We start from the raw sequence: 24,912 nt of genomic DNA, 5'->3' as shown, positions 1-24,912 counted from the left end.
TGCCCTCCTTTCACTTTTTCCAGTACGTCATTTCTAGACTATACACGTCTCGTTTGTCTTCAAAGTCGAGGTGAGTGAGGCGTGCGTTTGTTGTCGCCACTGTTGCCTGTGGCAGCACTTTGTATACAGCAAAGACGTCTCTGTCCAGCAACAACCTCTCTCTCCACACACACCCGCAGTCGAAGAACCTCCGGACGTGAACGACTGTGACTTGACAATTTGAAAGCGCTAACCAGTGTAAGCAGTGACAGATAACAGAGCTTTTCACTTCGCCCAAGTCAATACCATAGGGTGTGTTCACTCTCCCTCTTCACAGCCATCCGCGGCAGGCTCACACACAAAACAGAGTCTTTCACCAGAAGGCTGCCAGATATGTCTTTTCGCTTCGGTGAAGAGGAGGAACGCCCTCCGCCTCTCCCTCCCTACCTACCCCCCCTACCGCATCAACTCAGTCGACCTTGGCCAGATGCTAGACCTGTGAGCCAACAGAAACCTCAGCGACATGCTCGTAATAGATCAAACTCTGTTCGACAGGAGCAGTACTCGACTGACGCTACCTTAATGACTACACCTGTGGATCTGGCTGGGACACGAACTCAGCACTCAGCTCCCGGTAGGAGCCGCAACGCCATGGCTACGCTCAACAATCTCATGGAACAGGCGCGTGTGTCATCTCCAATCAAATCAGACCGCGGCTCTACAGCAGGAAGCCGCCGTGGCTCAACGTCACGGTCAAAGCAGTCAGGTCGCAGTCAGCAGAGTGCCATGACTGCTCAAGCCCAGCTTGAAGCCCTTGACCAGAAGACAGCTCGAAGTGAGATTGAGTCGCGGTCGGAAAGAAACTTCTTCAAGATGACTGGACAGATACCGCCTACCCCGACTACCGGTGAGTTAGTAATTTCTATTCAAGAGGTGTAGACTAAAAGACAAAAGGTGAGTTGAACGAGGACGACGTCTATGTCAGGACAGAGGATCTACGATCACAGTGTCGGGCTACCAACACAGAGACGGAAGGAGATCAAGACGAGGCAACCAAGAGTCCCAAAAAGAAGCTTTTCCAAAACATCCGCAACCCGTTCTCCAAGTCATCTAGCTCCATAGCCCCGCCGCCGATGCCGTCCAAAGCAGCCCAAGTGTTGGGTACAGCAGCACGACAGCCCCGTGTTGTCCAAGTCCGCCCCATCAAGCCGGCAGTGCCTATTCAACCAAGACCTGCAAAGCCATCTCGCTCGGAAACCGTAAAGTCACTGCCTACCAAGGTCATCAACCCTGATAGCTACGCTCATCGCCACCGCTATGGTCCGTCACGACGCAGCCCTACGACCGGACAAGCCTCGCCTGATAGATATGGTCTCAAGATGCAATCATCTGATGCTGAGAATTATTCTCCAAGGTCTCCGTTTGTTGTGTCGCCGAACTCCATAATTCCACCGACACCACCTGCCAAGGACACTCCTCCAAACCAGAGGCCTGCGAGTCCGCTTCGTAGGGTAGCTCCCGCTCAAGACCTTCGTCAAAGCTACGACCAAAAAGGTGAAAAGAGCCCGCAGTTGCACTTCCCAAACTTCGACTTGTCACCATCGCCATTCTTGGACCCCTTCCCTAAGAACAGTGGCCGTAGTCCAGCAAAATTTCGCCCTTACGACGCAGAGGATTATACAAAGTTGATAGTGGGTGAGGCGTTGACATGGCCTTACCCTGAGCGGATTGATTCGCGGACCAGGCTTGAAGGCAAGTGCAGTGCTCCGCTGGAAGGCACTAGTCAGAAGGCATCGCTCCTTCCTCGTCCAGACCGCAGTACTGAGGACCACCAAAGCAGCATTTACAAGCAGAACAGTTACAGCCCACTCAAGCCTCGCTTCTACTCCCCTAAAGACATTCCTGCCCACGGGTTTCTGGAGGGTGAGACACCGTCCAAAAATGTGAGTCTACCATCATTGCTGCATTTTGCCTCCACTCAAAGTGGAGCGGCGTTGCCTCGCGGACTCGCACGCACCCTCACCTTCACCTCGATTACTCCGCTTCCCATTGAGTAAACACATCGTTCCATGGACAAACACTGACAATACCCCTCAGACCGACGCTAGCCGCTTCGTATACTCACTCCCTTCTGAGTTGAAGTCACAACCGCACCTACGCAAGGTCTCCACGAGTGGCTCCATCAGAATGGTCTTCCAGGGTGACCCAAGGGATATTGATCCAAACTCACCAACTGCACGAGAACTTTACCAGAACCAACAGCGTACTAGGGCAGAGGGTATACAGCCTGACACTGGAATCACGACACGCGTCATGCAAGAGCTTCGCATCAACGAGCGTTGTGACCCTACGCCACACAACAATAGCCATGGCGGTCATTCCCACCCAGATCAGTCGTGTTCACGGCTCACTGACATGTTGGATAACGTCAGTCCTATTGGAAGCGAGTCACACGGCGACTTCCGGCCTCACTGTCTTAGTGCTGTTCCTAGCCCACTGCACAAAGCACCAGTGCTAGTCCCTACAGCCCGGCCGTTGGTGCCTCCTAATGTTAACTTTGTGCCCTTTCCACCACCTCTTTCGCCCAAGAGCATTGATGACCATTTCTTCATGACGAATGAGCACCTGGATGTGGTGGGCAAGACCACCTGGGATCTTCTCGAAATGTTTAGCAAGCAGCACAAGAACACGTCTAAGGAGAGGCATGAAGAATTGGTGGCGTTGTTCAACAAACATTATGATGACTTCAAGTCCCAATTGAATAAGCTTGAAGAAAATGTCATTCGTATACACGAGTACATGAGTCGCTTCGACAGTATCACGACCAACCACGACAACGTCTACGCTACCCTCGATCTGCTCAAGAATAACATCAACGAGGGCATTCCCGATACTCTCACGGATCAAGGCAAAAAGATGGCGAGCATGGAATCAGAAATCAAGGAGCTGAAGCAGATGTTGCAGGTCATGCAAAAGTCGTCAGAGGAGAAGGCGGGTCAGCTCTGTATTGCCAGCGGACAGAGCAGTACTCCAAACAAGAGTTACCCTCAAGGCTTTGCTGGAAATCATGGTCCTGTCTCTGACGCGGGCAATGTGGTCGATAACCGCGGCATGATGTCGCCTCCAGATGTTGCCAACGATGGTCGTGTTGGATACCAGGGTGGACAGTGGGCTGCGCGTGCCGGTTATCTTGGGCGCAATAGCAAAGAAGATCGCCCTTCATACCCAACGAACCCTTACCACTTTGCCAGTGGAGGTCACTTTAACGCGGGATACTCTGGCAGCAGCTACTCTCCTTTCGGTTACTCTCCTTCCTCATCTGACCAACAGTACCCGTTTAACTCCAACCACGGACAGACGAAGTGAAGTCGAAAAGGGGACTAGATGCCCCTCCTAATTAGCCATGACAGATGGAAGAAAAGAAAGCAGAAGGCGCTCGGGCTTTCGAAGAAAGAAGACTGCATTAGCGAGGTTGGGTTCGGGCGAGATGTAGTAAGGTTCCGGGCTAGTCTTTTGTTAAGATTTTGTATTATAGTTAATGAAGCAGAGGGTCCCCGGATGGCATAAGGTATGTACTTTTATAGGGCATTAGGGGGGAGCCAAGCAAGTAGGTTGACGAATAGAAGAAATAGCAGTGACAACGAGGTTCTGTGCCATGGCGCGACGGGCGGCATCTATGCATGGTGGAGGAAAGGGAGAGGGTGGTGCGGTTCTCGTGATTGTGGTGACCAGGGAGACATGAGCCGCACACAGTCAGTCTGTCACTCAATCAGTCGTCAGCCGCCCCATTGCGTGCCGATCGGCGGTACAATGGGCGAGACTATTGCCTGTTTGAAGGTTATCAAGATTGCCGGCCGGTTGTGCCCTAGTGTGGCAGCCTTTGCAATGGAATGGGCAGGGCTGGATGCAAGCTATGGGGGCCGACGCTGGGAGGGGATGCGCTAGGGATGCCACACGAGGCGCACGTCCATGTTTAGCATTACCCGCAGACCGTAGACCGACGACTAATGGACGAGCCACTCCTTTGTGTCCCGCCGCCGCCGCAATACAACACCATGGAGGGCCCAGCGTCAGCCTCTCCTGGCCCCGCGCCTCTACCTTCTTGCGCCGACCAAAGGGCCGCCGCTGCTGCTGTTGCTGCTGACACGCCCAACCAGGAGCACAGCACCCTTGCAACGCCCACCACTGCCTCATCACTGCTGTCTGCCGCACACCCCAATGCTACCTCGACCCTCACGCCCTCGGACCTCTCGTTTGAACCCGGCACCACGGATCCCTCGCTGCCCAGATACCACGTTCGCGCTCCCTCGACGGCACTCAAACTAGACACGGACCTTGCCATCTCAAAGTCAACTTCATCGCGGGCGGCTTCGCTCGATCCCGCCAATCTGGACGCCAACGGGAGCGACGCGCTGCGTCAGTCGGCCACGGCGCCGATTCCCATCCAGGACGGCTACCTGAGGACAGCCTGGTCGACTGCGAGCCTGGGTTCGCTGTCGCCTGGCTCAGCAATATCCTCGCCCGCACTCAACGCGCTGGGCGACATCACCCCGCTCCCCTCCCCACTGGTGATGGGCGACTCACCTGGCCCATGGCAGAGAGCCGAACACCGACCTCGCTCCCGGGGCTTCTCGGGCGCTTCTCGCGATGACTCGGTAGCCATGTTCGCCAAGGGCACGCTGTCGCCCTCGCCCTCTCTCAAGAAAAAGGGTTACTCGGGCCTCAAGGCCGCCGCCATCGAGGCCGCCGCTGCAAACTCGCACCAAAAGAACGAGGCTGCACGCGAACGCAACAGGAGCGTGAGCGAGTACACACCCGACCCAATGCACAACGCCCGCCCTCGTCATGTCACAATCGGCAACACCGCCGCAGAACCAGATGGCGCCGCCGCCCAACACCGCATGAGCCGCGAGACATATCTGGCTACACAACGGGGTCTGGTCCCCGCAAAAGTCCCAGCTGGGCTTCCTACTCCCCCTGCAAGCAACGCTAGCAACCGCAGTGTTACTGACACCGAGGAAGAGGATGTTACCGACGAGGACAAGAAGCAGTACTTGGTTGTACGAAGTGGTCCCCAAAAGACAAAGAAGCTCTGGCGTCCTGTCCGTCAACTCGGCCAAGGTACATTTAGCAAGGTCTACTTAGCCACTTGCGAAAAGACAGCAGCCAAGGATCCTCTCGACGAAACCCTTTTGGACCCACGGAAGCTGGCCGCCATCAAGGTCGTCGAGCATGGTCCGGCTGGTGGTGCCGACGAGGAACGAGTAGAACTGAGCCTCAAGCGAGAAGTTGAGATGCTTCGATCCGTTTCACACCCGTCGCTTGTCCATCTGCAAGCTTTCGATCACGATGACGCCCAAGCCCTGATTGTCCTCTCATACTGTCCCGGTGGTGATCTCTTTGATGTAGCCAGTGACCATCGCGACAAGCTGACCCTCGGCATTGTCCAACGCATATTTGCTGAAATGGTCAGCGCCGTGCGTTATCTGCATTGCCAACTCATTGTGCACCGCGATATCAAACTAGAAAGTACTGCTTCCACTCTCTCACTCTCACTCTTTGCTCGTTCCACCTTTGAAATGGTACGTTTCTATTGGTGCTGTCTGATACTAATGCCATCCAGATATCCTGCTCAACATTCCTGTGTCTGCCGTGCCTCTTCTCAAGAACCCCCAGGCCCATCCGCATGCCATAGCGACACTCACAGATCTCGGCCTTTCTCGACGCATCCCTGCTCCACCTGAATCTCCTCTCCTAACAACTCGATGCGGAAGTGAAGATTATGCAGCCCCAGAGATTTTGCTCGGCCAGCCCTACGATGGCCGCTCCACTGATGCCTGGGCGCTTGGCGTCGTCTTGTATGCTTTGATGGAGGGTCGCTTACCGTTTGACCCCCCGCCAGGCAAAGCCGCCTCGCGTAGCAGAGCCGCCCACCGCATTGCCCGATGCGACTGGTCGTGGGTCAAGTTTGGCGACGAGGACGGCGAGTGGGATGCCGAGAAAGGCAAAGAGTGGGCCGGTGCACGTGAATGCGTCGAGGGTCTCTTGAAAAAGGTCTCGCGTGGCCGCAAGAGTCTGGAGGATATCGAGAAGACGGAATGGGTACAGCAGGGTATTCAGGTCGAGGGTGGCTTGAAGACACGGCCCGAAGATGAGGTTTCAGAAGAGATTTCTACCGAGATACCCCAGAGGTGATCGTTATGAAAGCTAGGATTTTTTTTCCATCTTCTTGCCATCTTTTTTTTGCTGAACCCCCAAACCCTCTTACTGGGGCTTATAAGGTGATTCTTCTATTCAATTTTCGACTTCGCCATTTCTACAGAGATGCGCGNGGNGGGGGGGGGGGGTTTGCTGACATGACGGGGAGGAGTGTCATAGACTTGTGTGTGTGTGTTCACCAGAGAGAGATGGTATTTGGTGTAAATTAGGAAACCGTACAATTTGTGCCCGTGGCTGCTGTTTTCCCATCACCCATCACCACCCATCATCACCCACACCCATACTCTCTGCCATACCCCCCCCCCCTTTTTTTTTCCCCTGTTTTGTTTTCCAGCGCGACAAAACCTTATCTTTCTTACCTTCGCTTCCTTTTTTTGCCTCTTTCACTTGCATTATCGATATCCCCATAACCTTTTTTTATCTTTTCTTCTTCTATCAAACGTTTTCGCTGATCTTGTTTTTTTAAAATCTTTCTTCCTTTTCTCTCTCCTCCTCCTTTTCAAAGCCGGCTTTTTTTTTCTTCTTCTCTCTCTCTTTTCTTATCTCCACAAAACGGCTGGTTAAAACATTTATATATCTCTCTCTTCAATCGAAAAAAACTCTCAAGAACAGGGGGTTTTTTTTCCTTTCTTATCTGCTTATCTGAATCTTTTTTGTGTCATTTTGGTTCGCGGACCGGATGTGTGTGCGTGTGTCTTTTTTGCGGTTTTATATTTTAGAGGAATATGCAAAAAGAAGAATGAGAAAGTGCGCAAAATTTGGTAAAGAAAAAAAGGAAAAAAAAAGTGATTGGATTGAGTTTTATGTGCGTGCATGTTTGGCGATTTGGGGGACTTGCTGGTCTTTTTTGAGTTCTACTTTTGGAATCTTTTTGTGATTGAATGCTTGTTTGTGGTTGCTTTTTTGGAAGGGGGGAAGGGGTGTCAGAGTTCGAGGGCTAGGGATTTTCTTAGCTTTGGATAGGGTAGAAAAAAATCAATGTTTGCGAGGGGGGTTTTTTTTCCTTCGCTGACGGAGTTGGTGTGGTGATTTTTTTGTGGGTGTGGGTGTGATGGAGGCGTCATTACAATGGTGTCTTGATAGATGTGTAAGCTTTTTTTTGTGTGTGTGCCTGATGTGAATGTGTACGTTTAGTTCTTGGAATGGAATGAATGTTTGAAAAATTAGGGATATATACGCATGTTAGTTTTCGAGGGTAGTTTCCAAGCGTAGAATTGTTTGAGTCTCATCATAGACAAGTGTCCTTGATTTTTCCCATGTCAAAAAATCCCACAACAGACTAATGTTTTGATGAATGGTATTGCTCTAACATTTGAACCTTTACCTCTAGCTAGGCTATATCGTCCAAACCTCACCACCCCCATCCATTTGCCAAACCTCTCGTTCGCTCTCACCAATCTCGTCCATGCTACGACTTAGGAAAGTGCTTACTATTAAACTCGTCCACAATCTCCCTCGCCGCCTTAACAATCTCTACCGCACCCGGCGAATCCGAATGGCAACAAAGCGAAACCTCGTAATCACCAACCGGCAATTGCACCTCCTCACCCGTCACCGCCGTCACAGTCGCATTCTCCACCTGACTCCTTACATGCCTCCTCGTCTCATCCGGATGCCACGGCCTATTCACACTAGTTAGCATCTTACTACATACAAAACACCATCCAAGCTCAAACCTCGGGGAAAGAGAAAGATAAAAAAAAAGGGAAAACATACTTCTTCTTCCGATCAATAACCAACGTCATATCCTTATTATACTTAACATCCCCATACAACTCCGCCACAAACCCCAACCCCATCTCCCTCGCCACACGCTCATGCGTCGTCCCCGCCAACCCAAACACCGTCGTTCCCCGCGGAACCCCTGCGTACACCGCTCGGCAAACCGTCTCGTCCCGGTACATCATGCCGTAGAGTACGCCGTGCGGCTTCACGTGGTTCAGCGGCATGCCTTCGGCGTCGAGGAAGGCTTGGAGGGCGCCGACTTGGTAGCGGGTGAGCGCGGTGAGTTCTTCGGGTGTCATGGAGATTTCGCGGCGTCCGAAGCCTTGGATGTCTGGCAGGCCGGGGTGTGCGCCGACGAGTATGTTGTGGGATTTGCAGAGGAGGATTGTGTTGTGCATTATTAGGGGGTCGCTTGGTGCATTTTTTGTTAATTGTGTGTAGAATCTACATTATTCTTTTGGGGGAGGTTGAGGATTTAGTGGAGATGGATATGGGGGGGGGGGGGGGGAATGAGAGGGTGAGATTTTGAAAAGTAACTCACCCGGCGTGAAAGCCGCATGCTACATTTGCGTGGTCAATCAGTGGGATTAATTCTTCATCTGGTCCGCATTTGAAGTTTCCGTAGCCTTCACCTAGATCGACGTTGATTTTGACGGGGTGCTTGATCGCTGGCATTGTTGCTGTGATAACCGTGCTTTCTTTGGTAAAAAAAAACGCTCGAGGTCGCACAACAAATGTTTGATAAGTACACGCAGTCAAGTAAACTAATATAAATTAAACATTCTTCATATCCAACAACTATCACCCTACAAGCTATCTCCACTCTTACTCCACTCACCCGTCACACCTGCAGCGTCATTTGTCTCCAAACTTTGTTATCGACCCCGCTTCTCTCTTGTACGTTGCCCCGCTGACGTAGGCATCCCGTGTCGATTCGACATTACCCAATGCAGCCATGTGCGGCCGTGTGCCGCGCGCCAATTGCGAAAAGGATTCGTCTCCAACTACGAGAGGGGCTGAGGGTTTCCCGCGGATGCGGAGGGAGGCGGAAGGGGGAAGGCGGGGTCTCTTGGAGATGGTACGACGCTGATGGGTAGATTGGGGCTCCAACGACGCGACGTCGATAAAGTGGTCCCCATCCTCATGACGGATAACATGATGCAACAATTGTAATTTTTGAATATTTATTTGATTGTTTTTGTATAAGATGGAGAAGCTAAAGACGCTGCTTATTGCGAATCGTGGTGAGATCGCGGTACGTATGTAGAAAAGACAAAGTAGTATTGCCACATACTACCTACGCAAGGCTTCCGTTGTTTATCGATACAAAGTTGACTGACTTGACATGAATGTATGATATAGGTCCGCATATGTAAGACGGCGAAGAAGCTCAACATCAAGACTATCGCCATCTACTCCGAGGCCGACGCTGCGTCCCAGCATGTGCGGGATGCAGATGAAGCAGTACTACTTCCCGGCAACAATGCAACAGCATACACAGACGCAGATGCCGTGTTGCAAATAGCAAAAGACAAAGGCGCAGATGCTGTTATTCCCGGCTACGGCTTTCTATCAGAAAATGCGGATTTCGCGCGACTAGTTGGTGATGCGGGGATTGCGTGGGTGGGACCATCACCTGAGGCGATTGAAGCGTTTGGTGTCAAGCATACTGCAAGGGAACTTGCAGAGGCGGCGAGCGTACCCATTGTACCAGGAACAAAGGGCCTGGTTGAAAATGAAGAAGAAGCTGCGAAAGAAGCTGAGCGGATTGGGTTTCCTGTTATGCTCAAGGCAACAGGGGGAGGTGGGGGTATGGGACTTATCACGTGCAACAAGGTTGAGGAGGTGCGGGATGGATTTCGTATGGTGCAGTCGAGAGGAAAGACGCTATTCAAGAACCCTGGTGTCTTTATCGAGGCGTTTTACCCGGCTAGCCACCATATCGAAGTCCAGGTGTTTGGCAACGGCCAGGGCCAAGCGATACATTTTGGCGAGCGAGAGTGCTCAATTCAACGCCGCCACCAAAAGGTTATTGAAGAGTGTCCGAGCCCTTTTGTTGAGAAACACCCCGAGTTGCGCAAGAAGCTGGGTGATGCTTCTGTGCGGCTTGCGGAATCTATCAAGTATGGGTCTGCAGGCACGATTGAGTACTTGGTCGATGACAAGTCTGGAGATTTTTTCTTCCTGGAAATGAATACGAGATTGCAGGTTGAACATGGTATTACGGAGCTGTGCTACAAAGTTGATTTGGTCGAGCTTATGCTTAAGCAGGCGGATGCACAGCTTGCTGGGAGACATGGGTTGGATGGCAAGACGTTGAAAGATATGCAGCCTGCGGGTCCTTCTGGAGCGGCTATTGAGGCGAGGATATATGCTGAGAACCCGCTCAGAGATTATGCTCCTTCGCCGGGTTTACTGCAGAAGGTTCAGTGGAAGGATGTCCCTGGTGGGCGCATTGATACGTGGGTGTTTACAGGTGTAAGGATTACGCCGAATTATGGTATGTTCGTGCATATGATATTCTTCCCCATTCAAACTGGACCATAAACTGACGGTTTACAGACCCCCTCATAGCCAAGACAATGGTTCATTCTCAATCCAGGGACGACGCAATCGCCTCAATGATAGATCTCCTCACACAATCCCTCATAAGCGGACCACCAACCAACCTCGAATTCCTAGTCTGTATCCTGGACGACGCTCGATTCAAAAAAGGCAACACAATGACTAGTTTCCTCAAGGACTTCAAATACACGCCCCATGCCATTGATGTGATATCAGCGGGTGCATACACTCTTGTCCAAGACCTCCCCGCAAGACCAACAGTCGGCAAAGGTGTACCTCATTCCGGACCAATGGATCCAATAGCCTTCCAAATTGCAAACATGCTTGTGGGAAATTCTCGGACAAAAGAAGCCTTAGAACTCACTTTGACGGGACCAGAGTTACGATTCGTAGGTCCGGCCATCGTAGCTCTGTGCGGTGCACCAATGGAAGCAACCCTGGGCGACAACGAGTTTCCAATGTGGACAAGCGTGAAGATTGAGGCTGGACAGAAACTCAAGATTGGAAAGACAACTGGCGGTGGCTGCCGCTCTTACCTAGCTATCTACGGCGGGTTTCCTTCAGTGGTAGATTACTTTGGCTCAAAATCGACGTCCCCGCTTGTTGCTATTGGGGGATACCAGGGCCGCGCGCTTGCACCGGGTGACTTGCTGCAGATAACAGACAAAATCCCAGAGTTATTCACAAGCATATCGCTTCCTGAGCATCTCCGCCCAGCGTACAAGTCGAAATGGGAGATCAGGGCCATGGTTGGTCCACATGACGAAGGCTATTTCGATCCAAAATTCATTGAGCAAATCTACAATACCGATTGGAAGGTCTCCCACAACGCTTCTCGAAGTGGTATTCGTCTGGTTGGCCCAGTACCAAAATGGGCACGCAAAGATGGTGGCCAGGGTGGTGCTCATCCAAGCAACCTGATTGAATATGGATATCCGCTCGGTACTTTGAACTGGACAGGAGATGACCCGTGTATATTTCCGGTCGATTGTCCAAACTTTGGTGGCTTCACGAGCAGCACGACGATTATCAGGGCAGACTGGTGGAAACTGGGACAACTCAAAGCAGGAAATACTATTCGGTATATCCGTGTTGGGCTCGAAGATGCGTTGAAGAAGCGAAAGTGGAACGATAATTTCTTAGACTCTGTTGAGAAGGCTATCAAGAGCGGAGGCGCATTCCAGGCGATTGAGAAGCTGCAAGGCGCGCATTGCGACTTCCATATGGGTGATATTGGAAAGGCTGTTATATGGGAAAAGCCAGAGGACGCCAGCACTCCTCAAGTCAGATATCGTCAAGGAGGAGATGATCACCTTTTGATTGAGTACGGAAACGAGAACTTTGATCTCAATCACCGGTGTCGTGTCACGGCTCTTGAAAATGCTATCCGCTCCGAGTCGACTCCAGAAAGCATCAGATCCAATCTCTTCAACACAGTCGGATGCTGCACCTCCCTCCTCCTTTTCTACGATGGCTCTAAAGTCCCCCGAGCAGATCTAATCGCCCACCTCCAGTCCATCGAGTCCCAACTCGGCGACCTCCGAAGCACAAAAGTTCCCACTCGCGTCTTCAAACTCCCCATCTCCTTCGAGTCCAAACTCCAAGACGAAGCAACCCAACGCTACATGACCAATCAACGCCCACACGCCCCCTACCTCCCGGACAACCTCGCCTTCGTAGCAAAAAACAACGCTCTAACCCCCCAGCAACTCAAACAGATTTACCTCACTGGCCAATTCATGGCCGTCGTCGTCGGCTTCTTCTGCGGCAATACTGTTTCCCTCCCCGTCGACCCCCGCCACCGCATCTCCGCACCCAAGATGAATCCCAGCCGCGTCTTCACCCCCGAAGGCACCGTCGGCTGGGCTGGAAGCTGTATGTCCATCTACCCGGTCGACTCACCAGGCGGCTACCAAATGACCGGACGCACAGTCCCCTGCTGGGACTACTACTCCTACAAACCCGGGTTCGACGGCAAACCCTGGATCTTCCGCGACTTTGACATTCTCACCTTCTACCAAGTTAACGAGCAGGAGCTGGATGAGTTACTAGGACGGTTTCGCGCGGGAAAGTACGAGTGGGAGTACAAAGAGGTTGAGTTCGATATGGCGGGGCATAATGATGTGTTGGAGAAGACGAAAGAGGAGGTTAGGACGATTAGGGAGAAGCAGGCGGAGGCGCAGGAGGAGATGAATAAGGCGGAGCACGAGAGTTTGGAGAGGTGGAGAAGGGAAAAGGCGGAGAGTGGGGTTGATGAGGGGACGGTGGAGAAGTTGCTGGATAACCCCAATATTGTGGGTGTGGAGGCGCCGGTTGATGCTAATGTGTGGAAGGTCGAGGTTAAGGAGGGGGATGTGGTTGGGGAGGCGACGGTGGTAAGTTACAGTCTTAATTTCTTTTGTCTTGTTTGCATCTGCAACAGTCGTGCTAATAGGGTGGTCAGATTGTCATTCTCGAAGCGATGAAATTGGAAATCGCAGTCAAGACACCCGAGTCTGTGGCTAAAGCGGGCAAGATCCAGGTCGAGAAGGTACTTGTGAAACCGGGTGATACTGTGAGTGCCGGTGGGCATTTGGCATTGTTGAGGAAGGAGTGAGACATGTAAATACAGTTTATCAAGTTCTTCATTTCGTATTGGAATTGGCACATCATCATACTTAATTTCCCACACTTCCCCACTCACTCTCAGGATAAACCCTCTTAACCTTGTACCATCCCCCCTCCGCCTTCTGTACACTCCCCATAACTCTCTTTGACCATTCTGTACTCACGCTCTCCTCAATCTGCTTCCACGGCAGCTCCTCACTCGCAAATTCATGCAGCGCGTAGTACTTTGGCACTTTCCCCATATCATCCGAGGGCTGAAGCTGGTTGAGCGTGTACGCAGTCTTGACCTCGTAGCGCCGTGAGCGAATGAAGCCCGGCATGCGGGAGAGCAGGGGGATATGCTCTTCGCGGTACCATTTGTCAAAATCGGCGGTGGAAGCGGTGTCGGAGGGGGGCTCGAGAGCGCCCGAAATGATGAATTTTGCGGGGCCTAAATCATACGTTTAGAATGGTAATTCCTTCTCTTCATATTTCCACGAATGAAGCTGCAATGGGAACAAAACGACCCAGTTCTTGTTTTTTCCATCTCACGTGAGATGAAATGAGATTGAGAGAAAACGTACCATTCTCCTTCGCCTTTTCACCCTCAAAAATCTGCACTTGCTCGTAGAACCGAACAGAAAACTGCACATTCTCGTAGATAGTCTCAATTTCCTGTTTGGTCGGCGGATTGCGTTGAGCGATATCCTTGAACCCGTCCGATTCGCGAAACCCCACCATGTCCGGGAGTTCGTAGACTACCTGTTGATTACTTAGAACCCAATTCCCAAAGACAAGGAAAACCTCTCGCCATGTTCGCATGAGAAACGTGTGATATAGCTACTTGCCGTATTTTTACGTGTCACAGACAACGAAACGAAAAGCAAACAAACAAACGTGAATAAAGCGACAAGAAAACTTACCAACCAAGGCATCTCACTACTATACGTCTTTTCCTCCCCTCCATCCTTTACTGGGCGTTCCATAGCTTGGTACCTCACTGCGGCTACAGCACCAGGCAATTTGAGGACATCTTTGATATGATCCTAGACAGCACATTCAGCGTCAGCTTCTTAACACCAGTTCATTTACCACTCTTCTTCCTTCAAACAATTCAATTTTGCAAGCAAAAGCATAAAAACGAGAAAGTGGGCGTGGGAAGACAAGAAAAAACGCATACATTCTCATACCAATCCGAATACTTATCCACCGAAAGCCGCTCCGGATACGTAATTCGCGATGAGACCCACATGATACCTGGCGCCATCTTTCCTTTCTTTTCTCTTTTCCCTTTTGCACAAATTCCGAATCACCTAAAACCAAGTAAATGAGTATTGCGGTAGCCAACTCCAGTAGACACGGTGGACTTTGCGGGAAAACGATAATGACCCCGCGTACTAGCGTGGCGAAAGTCATCTCCACTGTCTGAAACCTAGGGTTTGTTAAGTGGGCGGGGGGCTGGGATTCGTGGTGACATGGGTAAGGATGTGGAGACGGACGGGGACGGGTGTGTGTGTGTGACCAGCTTCGTGGAAACACGTATCTCCAAAGTTCGTTACTATTGCGGTAACTGCGGCTTTCCACACCCCTCGTTTCCCCCCTTCCAAACAAAATGCTAGTATACTGATAATCTTTTTTTCTTCTTTGTACTTGGAACATTCACACGGCACGCGGTCCGACTTAAACAAGAAAAAAAAACCCTAAATATTCGAATTTGCATGCAAAATATTTCGACTCGATTTGTTTAAACATCCCTCTCTCCCTCTTCCCGTGCCTCCACCCCACTCCGCGCTTCGTTATTGTTTTAAACCGAAATCAAAAAAAAATCAGTGGGTATCGGACCGATATCGAAACAAGAACGAATACAAAAAAAAACCCCCCTCCCACGTTGCCAAATCCATATCGCTAACGGCGTGGATGGGGAAAAAAATCTCCGGAACCAATGATAAATCCTCCTCACCCGATCCCTGCTCAAGTACTACACCTCAAAAAGAACAACAAACCACCACCACCAAAAAAAAGATAGTTCGCAAAGGTATAGACCAAAAAGTTCGCTGAATCGCTTCTTCAAATTAAAGCTGCGTTCGATCCTCAACTACTCTTTTTTCCTAAAAAAAAATCTTTCCTCTCCCTACCCTTCCCTACTTTCCCTTACTTCCCACAAACCGCGGCAACGGATGTCTTTGTTTCCAAGAAAAGCGAACGAGAAAAAAAAACTTCAAGCACAGTCCGCCCCCTTTAGTCTAATATGATACAAATGCTCTCTTTGCCCCCCTTCTCTCTCTTTCCTTTGACAAGAAAAAAAAGGGACAAAAGTTGTTGTGAAGGAAGAGAAGTATGAATGAAGTGAACCTCCTCCGCCCCCGTCCCCCGTTGACCTCCTCCCCTTCCATTGCCATCACCGATCCGCGGCTCAACCAAGGCAACAGTTGTCATGCTTTGCCTGGCTCGATTCCTCTTTTTTCTCTTTCTCTCTCTGGGTTTCATGCTCGAGACTGCGCAGTAGTAGCCTTGATTGAATGCAATAGCGTCGGTTACAGTGCAGATGAACTGCGTAAACGTCTGCCGCCACTTCATTTAGCATCGTATTTTTGAGAACAGAGAACTTGACGCTAAATTTCTTTTACTGATTATATCGTTGCGTCTAGCTCTTTTCGGAGCCGTGTGGGACATCAAGTGACTGCTTTGCGTTTCCGGTTTGCCAAAAGTCCAGGCTGGCAATGACATCGGTGCCGAATTCATCCTCGTACGAGTATAAAATCTGGATCTGTTAGTTTTTGTTTCCACAGCGATCCATGAATCGAAACGACGTACCTCTCTTGTTGATGTATGTAGCCACCTAATGTTCTTCCCAGTGATGATGTGCACAAGACCACCACTCTCAATATGCCGAATCTCAATAAAGCTAGGCTCAAAAGCAAGGATGTATGGGTTGAAGATGGCAAAGGCCTGCGGTGTACCCTCCCAGGTGATGTCCCAGTCTGGTCGTGCTCGCCAGCCGTTGCGGTTGACAAAGAATGAGCAGTCTGTGTAGCACAACAGGAATTCGCTTGCCATGCGCTCAATGTGAATTGGCTTGATGTTCTCCTTCCGCAGAACAAAGTCGAGGGATGTGTCGGCCTGGTCAAGAAGTGACTGCGTTTCGAGTGTTTCCAGACTGACGACTTCAAAACCACGTGCGCAACCAACGCAGAGCTTGGAACGCAAGAAATGAATGGACGTCGACTCCGTAGGAATGTAAAATTCTTTGTAGGGCTTGAGTTGATCGGCGCCACCTGTTGATAGCATCATCTTTGCGAAACCAGACTTCTTGTTCTTGTTGCTCATCTGCTCCTTGGGTTCGTATACCTTGATTGTAGTCGACAGCGCCGACGTCTTGACCGCAGCGACCAATTGCTGGCCCAGGCAAATGCCAGCCTTGAAGAAGTTGGCATGGCAAATCTTTCGGGGACGCTTGGCCATGGCTTGCGACTCGTCAGGCTCCAGGGCATCGGTCGAGTAGGAGTATAGAGTTTTGTCGGCCAAGACCAGCACAATAGCATGTTGCTCGAGAACTTCGATCTGGGTAACGCCCTTGCAGTCCAGTACACGACGAGGACGTATCGAGGCATCTTTTGGCTTGCGCTCCACAATAAATACACCATTGTCCGTTCCAAGGGCCAGTTTGCGACCACCATCTGCATCATGTTAGTATTTGACTTGGTCAAACTTGATATGTACTCACCCAGAGGAACAGCGCAGGTAACCCGGATAGTAGTAGGAGAGTTGAGGGAGAAGGGTCCCTCGTGGATGATAGTCTTGGTGAAGATGTTACTGCGCTCCCTCAGATTTCGCTGCTGTGAATCAATGTGCTCCATCCATTTTTGCTGGGAGATTGGCGTGCTCGCAAAGAGAGTCAGTTCATATCCACCCTTTCCAAGACGCTTAAAGGTAATGGGGTAGCCTTGCTGTTTGGGATCGTTGTTCTTTGGGGTTGCCGCAGCAATGGCCTTGCCAGCAATCAAGTTTGCTGAAGGTCTCTTTGCAATGCCCAGCTTAGGGTTAACTTCCTCCATTTGCGTGATGACCAAAAGTTCCAGAGGTATTGGCTTCTTGTAGACCTTTTGCTCCTCACGTTTGTTCACAGTCTTCGCACGCACCAACAAAACAGCATGGTCGAAGAGGTAGCAAGTAATGTCGCCAGTAGCTTCAGTCGGGGTCTTCTTCAATGTGCCCTTGAATACCAACTGTCGATTCTCATCCGTCAACTTCAAATCGACAAACTCACCCTGCCTGAACTTGAGATCCTTGTTGAGCTGCATAAGGTTGAAGTGGTTTTCTGCCTTGCCGGACTCGATGTTGACCTTTGATAGCGTGTCTTTGATGATGCTAATCACCTTGGGAATATCTTCTTTATCCGGGTTGTCATCCGCGGTGTACTTGACAATGTTCTCCAAAAGCAGTGGATATCTGGCCAACCTCGTGGTTGGCTTAGTAAGGTAACCGTTGAGCTCCAGCTTTCTTGATTCCTTCATCCTCTCGACTTCGTCGACGAATTTGGCAAAGCCTGGGTTGGTGCGCTTTTCATGCTCAAACTCGTACTTACCGAAGAGCTGGTTAGCACCGTACTTGATGAATGGCGCAAAATGAGGTACAAATTCCAGGAAGATGTCTCCAATGTTTCGGACAACAGCCTCCTTTTGCTGGCGTCTGGTAAGTTGCTCGGCCATGCGGGAATTGACCATGTAGACCTCTTGGCAGTTGGAAAAGACGGTACGGACAAACTTTTCGCGGCGGTGCTCGGGAATTGGTGATATCGCGGGGTTGCGCAGGGGCTTCATCCAGAAGTCTCTAAGGTACTCGAGATCCTTGACGAAATCGCGCTCAGTATACATAAGCTCGGAAATGACCTCTTGTCGCTTTTGCTCCTTCTCCGACACACTGTCCGAAATTTCTTTTGGTACGGTATTAATCCACAGTTTCTGCTCTTCTTGGTCTTTTTCCTCGTGCAAACTTGCTCTGGATTCCTCGCGCTTGAGACCGGGTTGAATGCGCATGTTGAGACGGGCTTGCTGCTCCAGACGGCGTGGGCATGCAATTGAGTAGCACAGACGGTCACGTGTACATGTGGGAGAGTAGCACTCGGTCAATAGAGTGAAGACTCCGTTGATCTCAGACTTGTCCTCCACCATGGTCTCACGGAACTGGTATATCTCGTTCGTCGAATCTCGCAGGCGGTGCGCGTACGTAACATCGTGGAAGAACTTTTGCGCATCAAGGGACCGGCCCAAGAGGAGCGCTAGATTACGGTCGGTAGTCTTGATAATGAAAGAGATGAGATCAACTGCATCTGCACCCGTAAAAGCACTCTTGTAAACAAGACCATCTTTTTCCTTGTCAGAAAGAACCACTCGGTCTTGGAAGGTATCGGCAACGCGAGATAGCAGGGCAGGGTAGACCAGAGGTGCCCGTCGCTGGGCAGCAGGCGCTTGTTGCGCGGGGACGAGCGAAGTCATGGACTGGTTGGAAGTCCTATTGTTGCTGGAGTTGCTTCCAAGTGTTTGAGATGAGTCTGGGCGAGAGCTAATGGACGTCATAGTGCTGGTACGCTCCGAAGGAGGCACAATTGTGGATGCCATGGACATTGAGCGGGATTGATTCGACATGCTTCCTTGGCTCACACTCCTAGGATTGGACGGCAGTCCCATGTTTGGGTGTTGGGGGTGACCGTGCGGTCCACTTGACATCTCAGATTCACCAGATTCTCGCCTTCGACTTGGTATGATTCTACCGCTCATTGTCTGTGTATACTCGGGATCCCTTGTGTACGAGGTCATGGACATTGTCCGTTCATCGGGCCGTTCTGGTACCACGCGTCCTTGTGCTGTAGTCCTGGCCATGTGGTTCATATAAGGCTGCTGACGGAACGTGTTTGCGGGGGACGGATGGGATGGTCCACCAGGGTTGAACTGTGGTCGTGGGTTCAAGGCAAGTGATTGTGAACGGTAAGGATCCGAATTCATTGCAGGACCTGGACCGCCGGGAAAGCGATTGGGAATGGGCTTGTTGTAAGGGGGCTGGCCAGGAGGAGAGATGCGGGAGTCGAAGCGCTGGGGCTGGCCGTATGGCTGGCGCTCAGGGCGAAGGGGCTGTGGCAGGTACTGAGGCTGCGGCTGGCGCTGCTGCTGCTGCTGCTGCTGCTGTTGCCCGTCAGGATATCGCGGGTGCTGACCGTAACCGTTTGGCATAGGGCGATTATAAGCATTCGGCGGATCTATGGGGCGCTGCTCTCCGAGACTTGGTCCCGTGCGCTGATCGTACTGTGGGTGAGGACGACGATCGTAGCCGTTGACGGGCTGGCGAATTGGCGGGGCGCGCTGCATCATGTCGGCCGTCTGGCTGGACATTGTGGCAGCGCGGTCGGGGATGTTCCTGTGCGACTGCGATGTCATGGTCTGGGAGCGGCCGGCCATGGACGGGCTGGCGCCGAAGATATTTGTGAAGGCGGTTTCCCTTGCGCCCGAGGGCTGGCCATGGGTTTGGCCGCGCGCATAGTCCGGCCGCTGCTGGTTGCCGTAGTCGGCCATGTCTCTTCAATCTACAGCGGATCTAGCCTGTCGCGAGCATTCGCAGCGCTGCTGGGGCGAGGCGGTGGGCGTTGGCGGGCGGTGGACGTGAACGAGGGCTTTTTGATACAAGGGATTCGGCGGCGTGGCCGGGGCAGCAGAGCCGGCACGAGGGGGCGCACGAGTCGAGGCGACTGATGGGCACGGCGGCAAGTCACGCTTGTTGTTTTTTCACTTGAACGAGGGCGTGCTGGCGAGCGAGGGCGGGTGTGGGCGTGGACAGGGCGGCGGGGTGTTGCAGAGAAGGGTCAACAGGGCCACCGCTCCGGCAGTTGAGGGAACAAGCCGCCCAGCGAGGGGGGAGGGGGAGGCAGCGGGTGCGAGGAGCCCGTGGTGAGGATAAAAACGGCGGCAGCTGGCGAGTGGTAGGTGTGGCGCGGGCAGGATGGGGGTTGCAGGTCGACTATGGGGTAGCGTTGGCTGAGGGGGGAGGGGGGCGCTGGCCGGCTTTCCTCGCAGCTCGCGACGTTGGGGAGAATGGCGGTGGTGCAGGTGTTGGATCGGCATGCGCTTGGCATCCAGAGCCCTCCTCACCAACCGCCTGGCCGCATCCCAGCTGTCTCCGACGACGCCTCCACCACCACGACCCACGCCTACACAACCCTCCATCCATCCCCCTCTGTCGCGAGCATCACAGGCACCATGTCTTCCAACGAGCTCGCCCCGAGCTTCGCGCCTTTCTTTGGCATGGTGAGTGCCCCCGGCCGCGCCCGTGTCATGACTTCATAGCTAACAGCCATGCAGAGCGGAATCGCGTTTGCAGTGAGTAGCTCCTCGCCCCCGTTGCAGCTGGCCGACTAATGTACCAACCTCGCCTAGATGATCTTTGGATGTATGCCACCCCCGGGACGCGTAGTCAAGCTGCACAGGAGCTAATCGAAGCAGGCGCCGGAGCTGCCTATGGCACCGCCAAAGCTGGCATCGGCATTGCTGGTATCGGAACATACAGGCCAGACCTGATCATGAAGGTGCGCCGCCCTGTGTCCGCCCATAGAAAGCTTCATCTAACTTGGCCAGTCGCTCATCCCCATTGTCATGTCGGGTATCTTGGCCGTCTACTCACTCGTCATATCCGTCCTCATCGCCAGCGACATCAAGCCCCCGCCCAACAACACGTATTCGCTGTATGCTGGATTCATGCACATGGCTGCCGGATTGTCAGTTGGTTTGTCGGGTCTGGCTGCAGGATACGCCATCGGAATTGTGGGCGACGCTGTATGTCCAGTTGTTAAGAGATGGTGGAAAAGAGAGAGAAAGGCTAACTGCAGCAGGGCGTGCGTTCCTTTATGAGCCAATCGCGAATCTTTGTCGGCATGGTGCTCATTCTCATTTTCGCAGAAGTCTTGGGTCTTTACGGGTACGTCTCCCAAGCCAGAACACGCCAACATGGTCAGCGCGCGCGTGCAACAAGGACGGCGCTATGCAGACTGCACGATTGCTCATGTACTGACTGGACTAGACTGATTGTTGCCCTCATTCTCAACACGCGGGCAAGCGGCTGAGCGGACAGGGAAAGGATTATTTGTATTGTACGACTACAAGGTGTAGAAATACTCGATTGAGCCTGCAACACATTGGCGTTTGGGGTGGGGAACTGGCGCAGGTCAAGAGAAGGTGCAGGCCACATGGGCACTTTAAGGCGATTTACGCGGCCTGGGCAAGAAGGAGAGCTTTTGGATCAGAGTTATATATATAGGCATTTGTGCATGGCGGCAGTTGGGGCGGGTAGAGCCCTGCATGTGAAGTAGCGGTATCAATTTGAAGGCCGGCAAGCACGCCGAGAGCAGCGTCGGGCGCGGAGTTTGTCGAGTTTAGTGTGAATGCGACGAGCCGTTATTTGCAGCGTACGTACCGTGGTTCATGCACATGCATGTCGGATGATTCAGGGCGGCTTACGGTAAGCCGCAAGACATCAGCTGCCAGCGAGACCCGGATGCCGCCTATTGCTACCCCACGGCGGCTGGTGTTGCCAGAGCATGCTCTATTTGCGTATTACACATGTAGCAAGTACCGCAAGTAGTTGGGCACAGCAACCAGGCCAGGGCCGGCGGGTAGCGTGGGCTGGGGCGAACAAAGGGATACTGCAAGCGGCCAAGACGACTGGACCACAGCGGGCCGGCTTACTTGCAAGGCAGGGCAGGGCGTGTATTCGCTATTCGCAGAGCCCACCAGGGTTCGGCCGGCGAGTGTTGCATGTTCCCCACGCCCGGTGCGTCATCTTTTGCAGCAATGCCCTCGTCCTAGGACCCCCGCTATCCTCCTGTCGCGCCCGCGCCCGCTCCCTCGTGCCCATCCTATCCCACCCCATCTCTCTCCAGCGCCCACCAAGGAAGGCCCATGATTGTGCTCTGCCACCTGCCTGGCTGCTCTGCCTAACCCCAGGCCCGCCCTCCATCCACGCTTCCTGCCCCGTTTGCCCACCATCCACGCAAACACTGCCATTGACCCGTCGCCGACTGCCCGTGTCTGCCATGTGGTGCCTCTGCTACTGAGCCCTGCCACAAGAACGGAACCCGCCTCTCCGCTCCCTAATTCCCTCATCCCCTCGCTCCTGGCTTCCTCGCCCACTGCGGCCAAGAGCTAGCTCCCCCCATCGCCATGGCGACTGCCTTCAAAAACATGCTCCACCCGCTGCACCACCATCGCGACAAGAAAGAACCGCCCCATTCCGGTCCCCTGCACGACCGTACCGACTCGGCCATGGACAAGCCGCGCGAACAGGAGAAGCAGCAGTTGGCGCTGTGGGAGGCTCAGAAGCACACCCTCACCCCCGAGGAAATCGACATTGACCCTCAGAAGAAGCCCGTCGGCCACTCGTCAAAAGTGCTGCGAGAGGAAGACTTTGAGCTCATCAAGACGCTCGGAACCGGCACCTTTGCGCGCGTCTGGCTCGTGCGACTCAAGGACGCAAAGCCCGGCGACGAGAACAAGGTTTTTGCTTTGAAGATTCTACGCAAGGTGGACGGTATGCACGCCCCGCAACAAGTGACCACTGCGCTGCCGCTGACCGCCTCGTCTCAGTCATTCGTCTCAAACAAGTCGAGCACGTCCGAAACGAGCGCAATGTCCTCGCAAAGGTCGCCGGCCACCCCTTCATAACCACCATGGTCGCCAGCTTCCAGTCACTCGATTCGCTCTACATGGTAGTATGTAGTCGCATATACGAGCAAGAGTTGGCAATCGCTAACAACTAAACCAGCTCGACTACTGCCCTGGCGGCGAAGTCTTCAGTTATCTGAGAAGAGCACGGCGCTTCAACGAGCCCACTTCGCAGTTTTATGCTGCTGAGATTGTGCTGATATTGGAGTTTCTACACGAGCGCGAGGGCGTGGCATATCGTGATCTAAAACCAGAGAATATCCTCATAGACGCAGAGGGTCATCTCAAATTGGTAGATTTTGGGTTTGCGAAAAAGGTAGACAACAGTAAGTTACGTCATTGGTCGCATGGGGGGAGTGGAGACTGACAGCTCGCCTAGGGGAGACGTACACGCTCTGTGGTACTCCCGAGTACCTGGCTCCCGAGGTCATTCGTAATACAGGTACGATCTGCACCACACATGCTATTGGTACCCCACTGACGGAATATCAGGCCATGGCACAGCAGTCGATTGGTGGGCATTTGGCATCCTTGTGTACGAATTCCTCGTTGGGCAACCGCCCTTCTGGGATCAGAATCCTATGAAGATCTACGAACAGTATGTTTCAAAATACGAGAATATGAGGTTTATGCTAATTTTTTTGTAGAATTGTAGAAGGACGCGTCCGCTTTCCGTCTGCAATGTCACCGACTGCACGGGATCTTATCTCTGGCCTCTGCACCGTCGACACCTCTAAGCGTCTGGGAAATGTCGCTGGTGGTGCTCAACGTGTCAAGGACCATGAGTGGTTTAAAGACATTGACTGGCAGAAGATATATAACCGCGAAACCCAAGGTCCTATAGTACCACACCTACGGGGCCCAGCTGACACGCGGAATTTTGACGAGTATGAGCCAGAGTCAGAGAACAGAGAACCATATACCAAGGAATTGAGTGACCGGTGGGAAGAGAGTTTCAAGGACTTTTAAATCAGATGTACAGAAGAGGGCGTGCCAAGAGGGAATTGTAAAGACACTCAGCATGCCAAGAGGAGAAAGGGGAAAGACAACTCAACGTGTGCTTTTTCAAGCTCAAGAATATCTACAAGAAGAGCATGTCACGCAAGAGTAGAAAGTGGGTACAAGGACTACAACCTCCCAGCCCACTGGATCCGTCTCATAAGTTCCATATACGAGCTTATCAGCAAATAGCTCGTATCCATCGAACCGTTGGAAGGAAACAGGCGCATATTCAGGAAGGTGTGGAGCGGGTATGCGAGAGCTTCGAGCTCCCATCATCATCATTACTATCATGTCTCTCTCATCTTTTCTCAATCATGAAAGGGGGGCAATATCACACATACGTTACCAGGGGACAATTCGTAGAAGTTTTGTTCTAAATGGAATTAAGAGTATTCTTCTGATACTATGTCCGAATGCATAAGGACGATCCTATGCCAACACCTTTTACTTGGAAAGAAACAACCAACATCCACATATGTTCACACCAAAGGTACTTGTAACTTTTATTTTGGTTATTAAACTTTTGGTTTTTTTTTTATTTCTACAAAAACCCTTTCCCCCCCCCTTTTTCATTCTCACCTCCGTCCAACAACCCACGAAAATATCCCCGTCCCCGTTCTCGCTTTCTTCTGCTCCCTCTGGTCTTCAATCACTATATCTTCCTCCTTCACCTCTCCATCACCATCACCATCACCATCACTATTCAAATCCTCATCATCCAGCACCCGCGGGAAAAATGTAATCTCCTCGTTCGTCATGCGGCCCCAGAGAGACTCTGTGCACCGGAGTCGCACAAAGCATGTGGCGCAGGTGCGGATCTCGTGGGTTGCGGGGTCGTGTGTGGTTAGGAGGGAGGTGCAGGAGGGGCAGCGAGGTGGTGGGGGAGGGGCTGAGGATGAGGAAGGGGTAGACATTTTTATGAGAGATTGGTTGGTGTAGTAGGAGGTGAATGTGGAATTTGATTTATGGTGATGTTGAAGGATGTATATTATGTTTTGAGTGAGGTTGGAAGTGAATTTTTGTTGGAGATGGATGGGATGGATGGGTTTGATGCAGATGGGGGAGAAGTTGAGAAGCAGGGAGGAAATACAGGGCTGGATTAGATTGTGTGAAGGGGGGGGGGGGGGGGGGG

The 24,912-nt window shown here is 52.2% G+C and overlaps 9 protein-coding genes across 9 annotated transcripts; 5 read left to right on the top strand and 4 right to left on the bottom strand.

The window, feature by feature from the left end:
* Positions 1-765: 765 nt before the first annotated feature.
* COCVIDRAFT_41884 (hypothetical protein) lies at positions 766-3,345 on the top strand (the record flags this gene model as incomplete). The annotated part of the gene is made up of 3 exons (XM_014696376.1): positions 766-886; positions 934-1,922; positions 2,077-3,345. 3 exons carry the CDS (start codon positions 766-768, stop codon positions 3,343-3,345), a joined length of 2,379 nt encoding a protein of 792 aa, XP_014551862.1.
* A 689-nt stretch (positions 3,346-4,034) lies between these two features.
* On the top strand, positions 4,035-6,174 carry COCVIDRAFT_111744 (hypothetical protein; the record flags this gene model as incomplete). Its single annotated transcript, XM_014696375.1, has 2 exons — positions 4,035-5,508; positions 5,603-6,174. The coding sequence occupies 2 exons, from the start codon at positions 4,035-4,037 to the stop codon at positions 6,172-6,174; spliced, it is 2,046 nt and encodes a 681-aa protein (XP_014551861.1).
* A 1,432-nt stretch (positions 6,175-7,606) lies between these two features.
* Positions 7,607-8,598, bottom strand: COCVIDRAFT_111819 (hypothetical protein; the record flags this gene model as incomplete). Its single annotated transcript, XM_014696374.1, has 3 exons — positions 7,607-7,820; positions 7,915-8,334; positions 8,465-8,598. The coding sequence occupies 3 exons, from the start codon at positions 8,596-8,598 to the stop codon at positions 7,607-7,609; spliced, it is 768 nt and encodes a 255-aa protein (XP_014551860.1).
* A 532-nt stretch (positions 8,599-9,130) lies between these two features.
* Positions 9,131-13,084, top strand: COCVIDRAFT_30659 (hypothetical protein; the record flags this gene model as incomplete). The annotated part of the gene is made up of 4 exons (XM_014696373.1): positions 9,131-9,178; positions 9,286-10,423; positions 10,486-12,863; positions 12,932-13,084. 4 exons carry the CDS (start codon positions 9,131-9,133, stop codon positions 13,082-13,084), a joined length of 3,717 nt encoding a protein of 1,238 aa, XP_014551859.1.
* A 61-nt stretch (positions 13,085-13,145) lies between these two features.
* COCVIDRAFT_111806 (hypothetical protein) lies at positions 13,146-14,341 on the bottom strand (the record flags this gene model as incomplete). Its single annotated transcript, XM_014696372.1, has 4 exons — positions 13,146-13,525; positions 13,659-13,836; positions 13,998-14,120; positions 14,255-14,341. 4 exons carry the CDS (start codon positions 14,339-14,341, stop codon positions 13,146-13,148), a joined length of 768 nt encoding a protein of 255 aa, XP_014551858.1.
* Positions 14,342-15,718: 1,377 nt separating this feature from the next.
* COCVIDRAFT_19943 (hypothetical protein) lies at positions 15,719-19,640 on the bottom strand (the record flags this gene model as incomplete). Its single annotated transcript, XM_014696363.1, has 3 exons — positions 15,719-15,835; positions 15,889-16,751; positions 16,799-19,640. 3 exons carry the CDS (start codon positions 19,638-19,640, stop codon positions 15,719-15,721), a joined length of 3,822 nt encoding a protein of 1,273 aa, XP_014551849.1.
* Positions 19,641-20,156: 516 nt separating this feature from the next.
* On the top strand, positions 20,157-21,181 carry COCVIDRAFT_30656 (hypothetical protein; the record flags this gene model as incomplete). Its single annotated transcript, XM_014696371.1, has 7 exons — positions 20,157-20,369; positions 20,424-20,441; positions 20,499-20,511; positions 20,565-20,647; positions 20,697-20,894; positions 20,951-21,036; positions 21,139-21,181. 7 exons carry the CDS (start codon positions 20,157-20,159, stop codon positions 21,179-21,181), a joined length of 654 nt encoding a protein of 217 aa, XP_014551857.1.
* Positions 21,182-22,277: 1,096 nt separating this feature from the next.
* On the top strand, positions 22,278-23,747 carry COCVIDRAFT_30655 (hypothetical protein; the record flags this gene model as incomplete). The annotated part of the gene is made up of 6 exons (XM_014696370.1): positions 22,278-22,644; positions 22,701-22,825; positions 22,879-23,104; positions 23,158-23,220; positions 23,271-23,376; positions 23,426-23,747. 6 exons carry the CDS (start codon positions 22,278-22,280, stop codon positions 23,745-23,747), a joined length of 1,209 nt encoding a protein of 402 aa, XP_014551856.1.
* A 608-nt stretch (positions 23,748-24,355) lies between these two features.
* Positions 24,356-24,694, bottom strand: COCVIDRAFT_19940 (hypothetical protein; the record flags this gene model as incomplete). Its single annotated transcript, XM_014696362.1, has 1 exon — positions 24,356-24,694. The coding sequence occupies one exon, from the start codon at positions 24,692-24,694 to the stop codon at positions 24,356-24,358; it is 339 nt and encodes a 112-aa protein (XP_014551848.1).
* Positions 24,695-24,912: the final 218 nt, after the last annotated feature.

The sequence above is a fragment of the Bipolaris victoriae genome, assembly GCF_000527765.1.
Source record: "Bipolaris victoriae FI3 unplaced genomic scaffold scaffold_125, whole genome shotgun sequence".
NCBI lineage: Eukaryota > Fungi > Ascomycota > Dothideomycetes > Pleosporales > Pleosporaceae > Bipolaris > Bipolaris victoriae.
The sequence above is the reverse complement of the archived record's forward strand: the minus strand, read 5'-3'. Positions and strand labels throughout refer to the sequence as shown.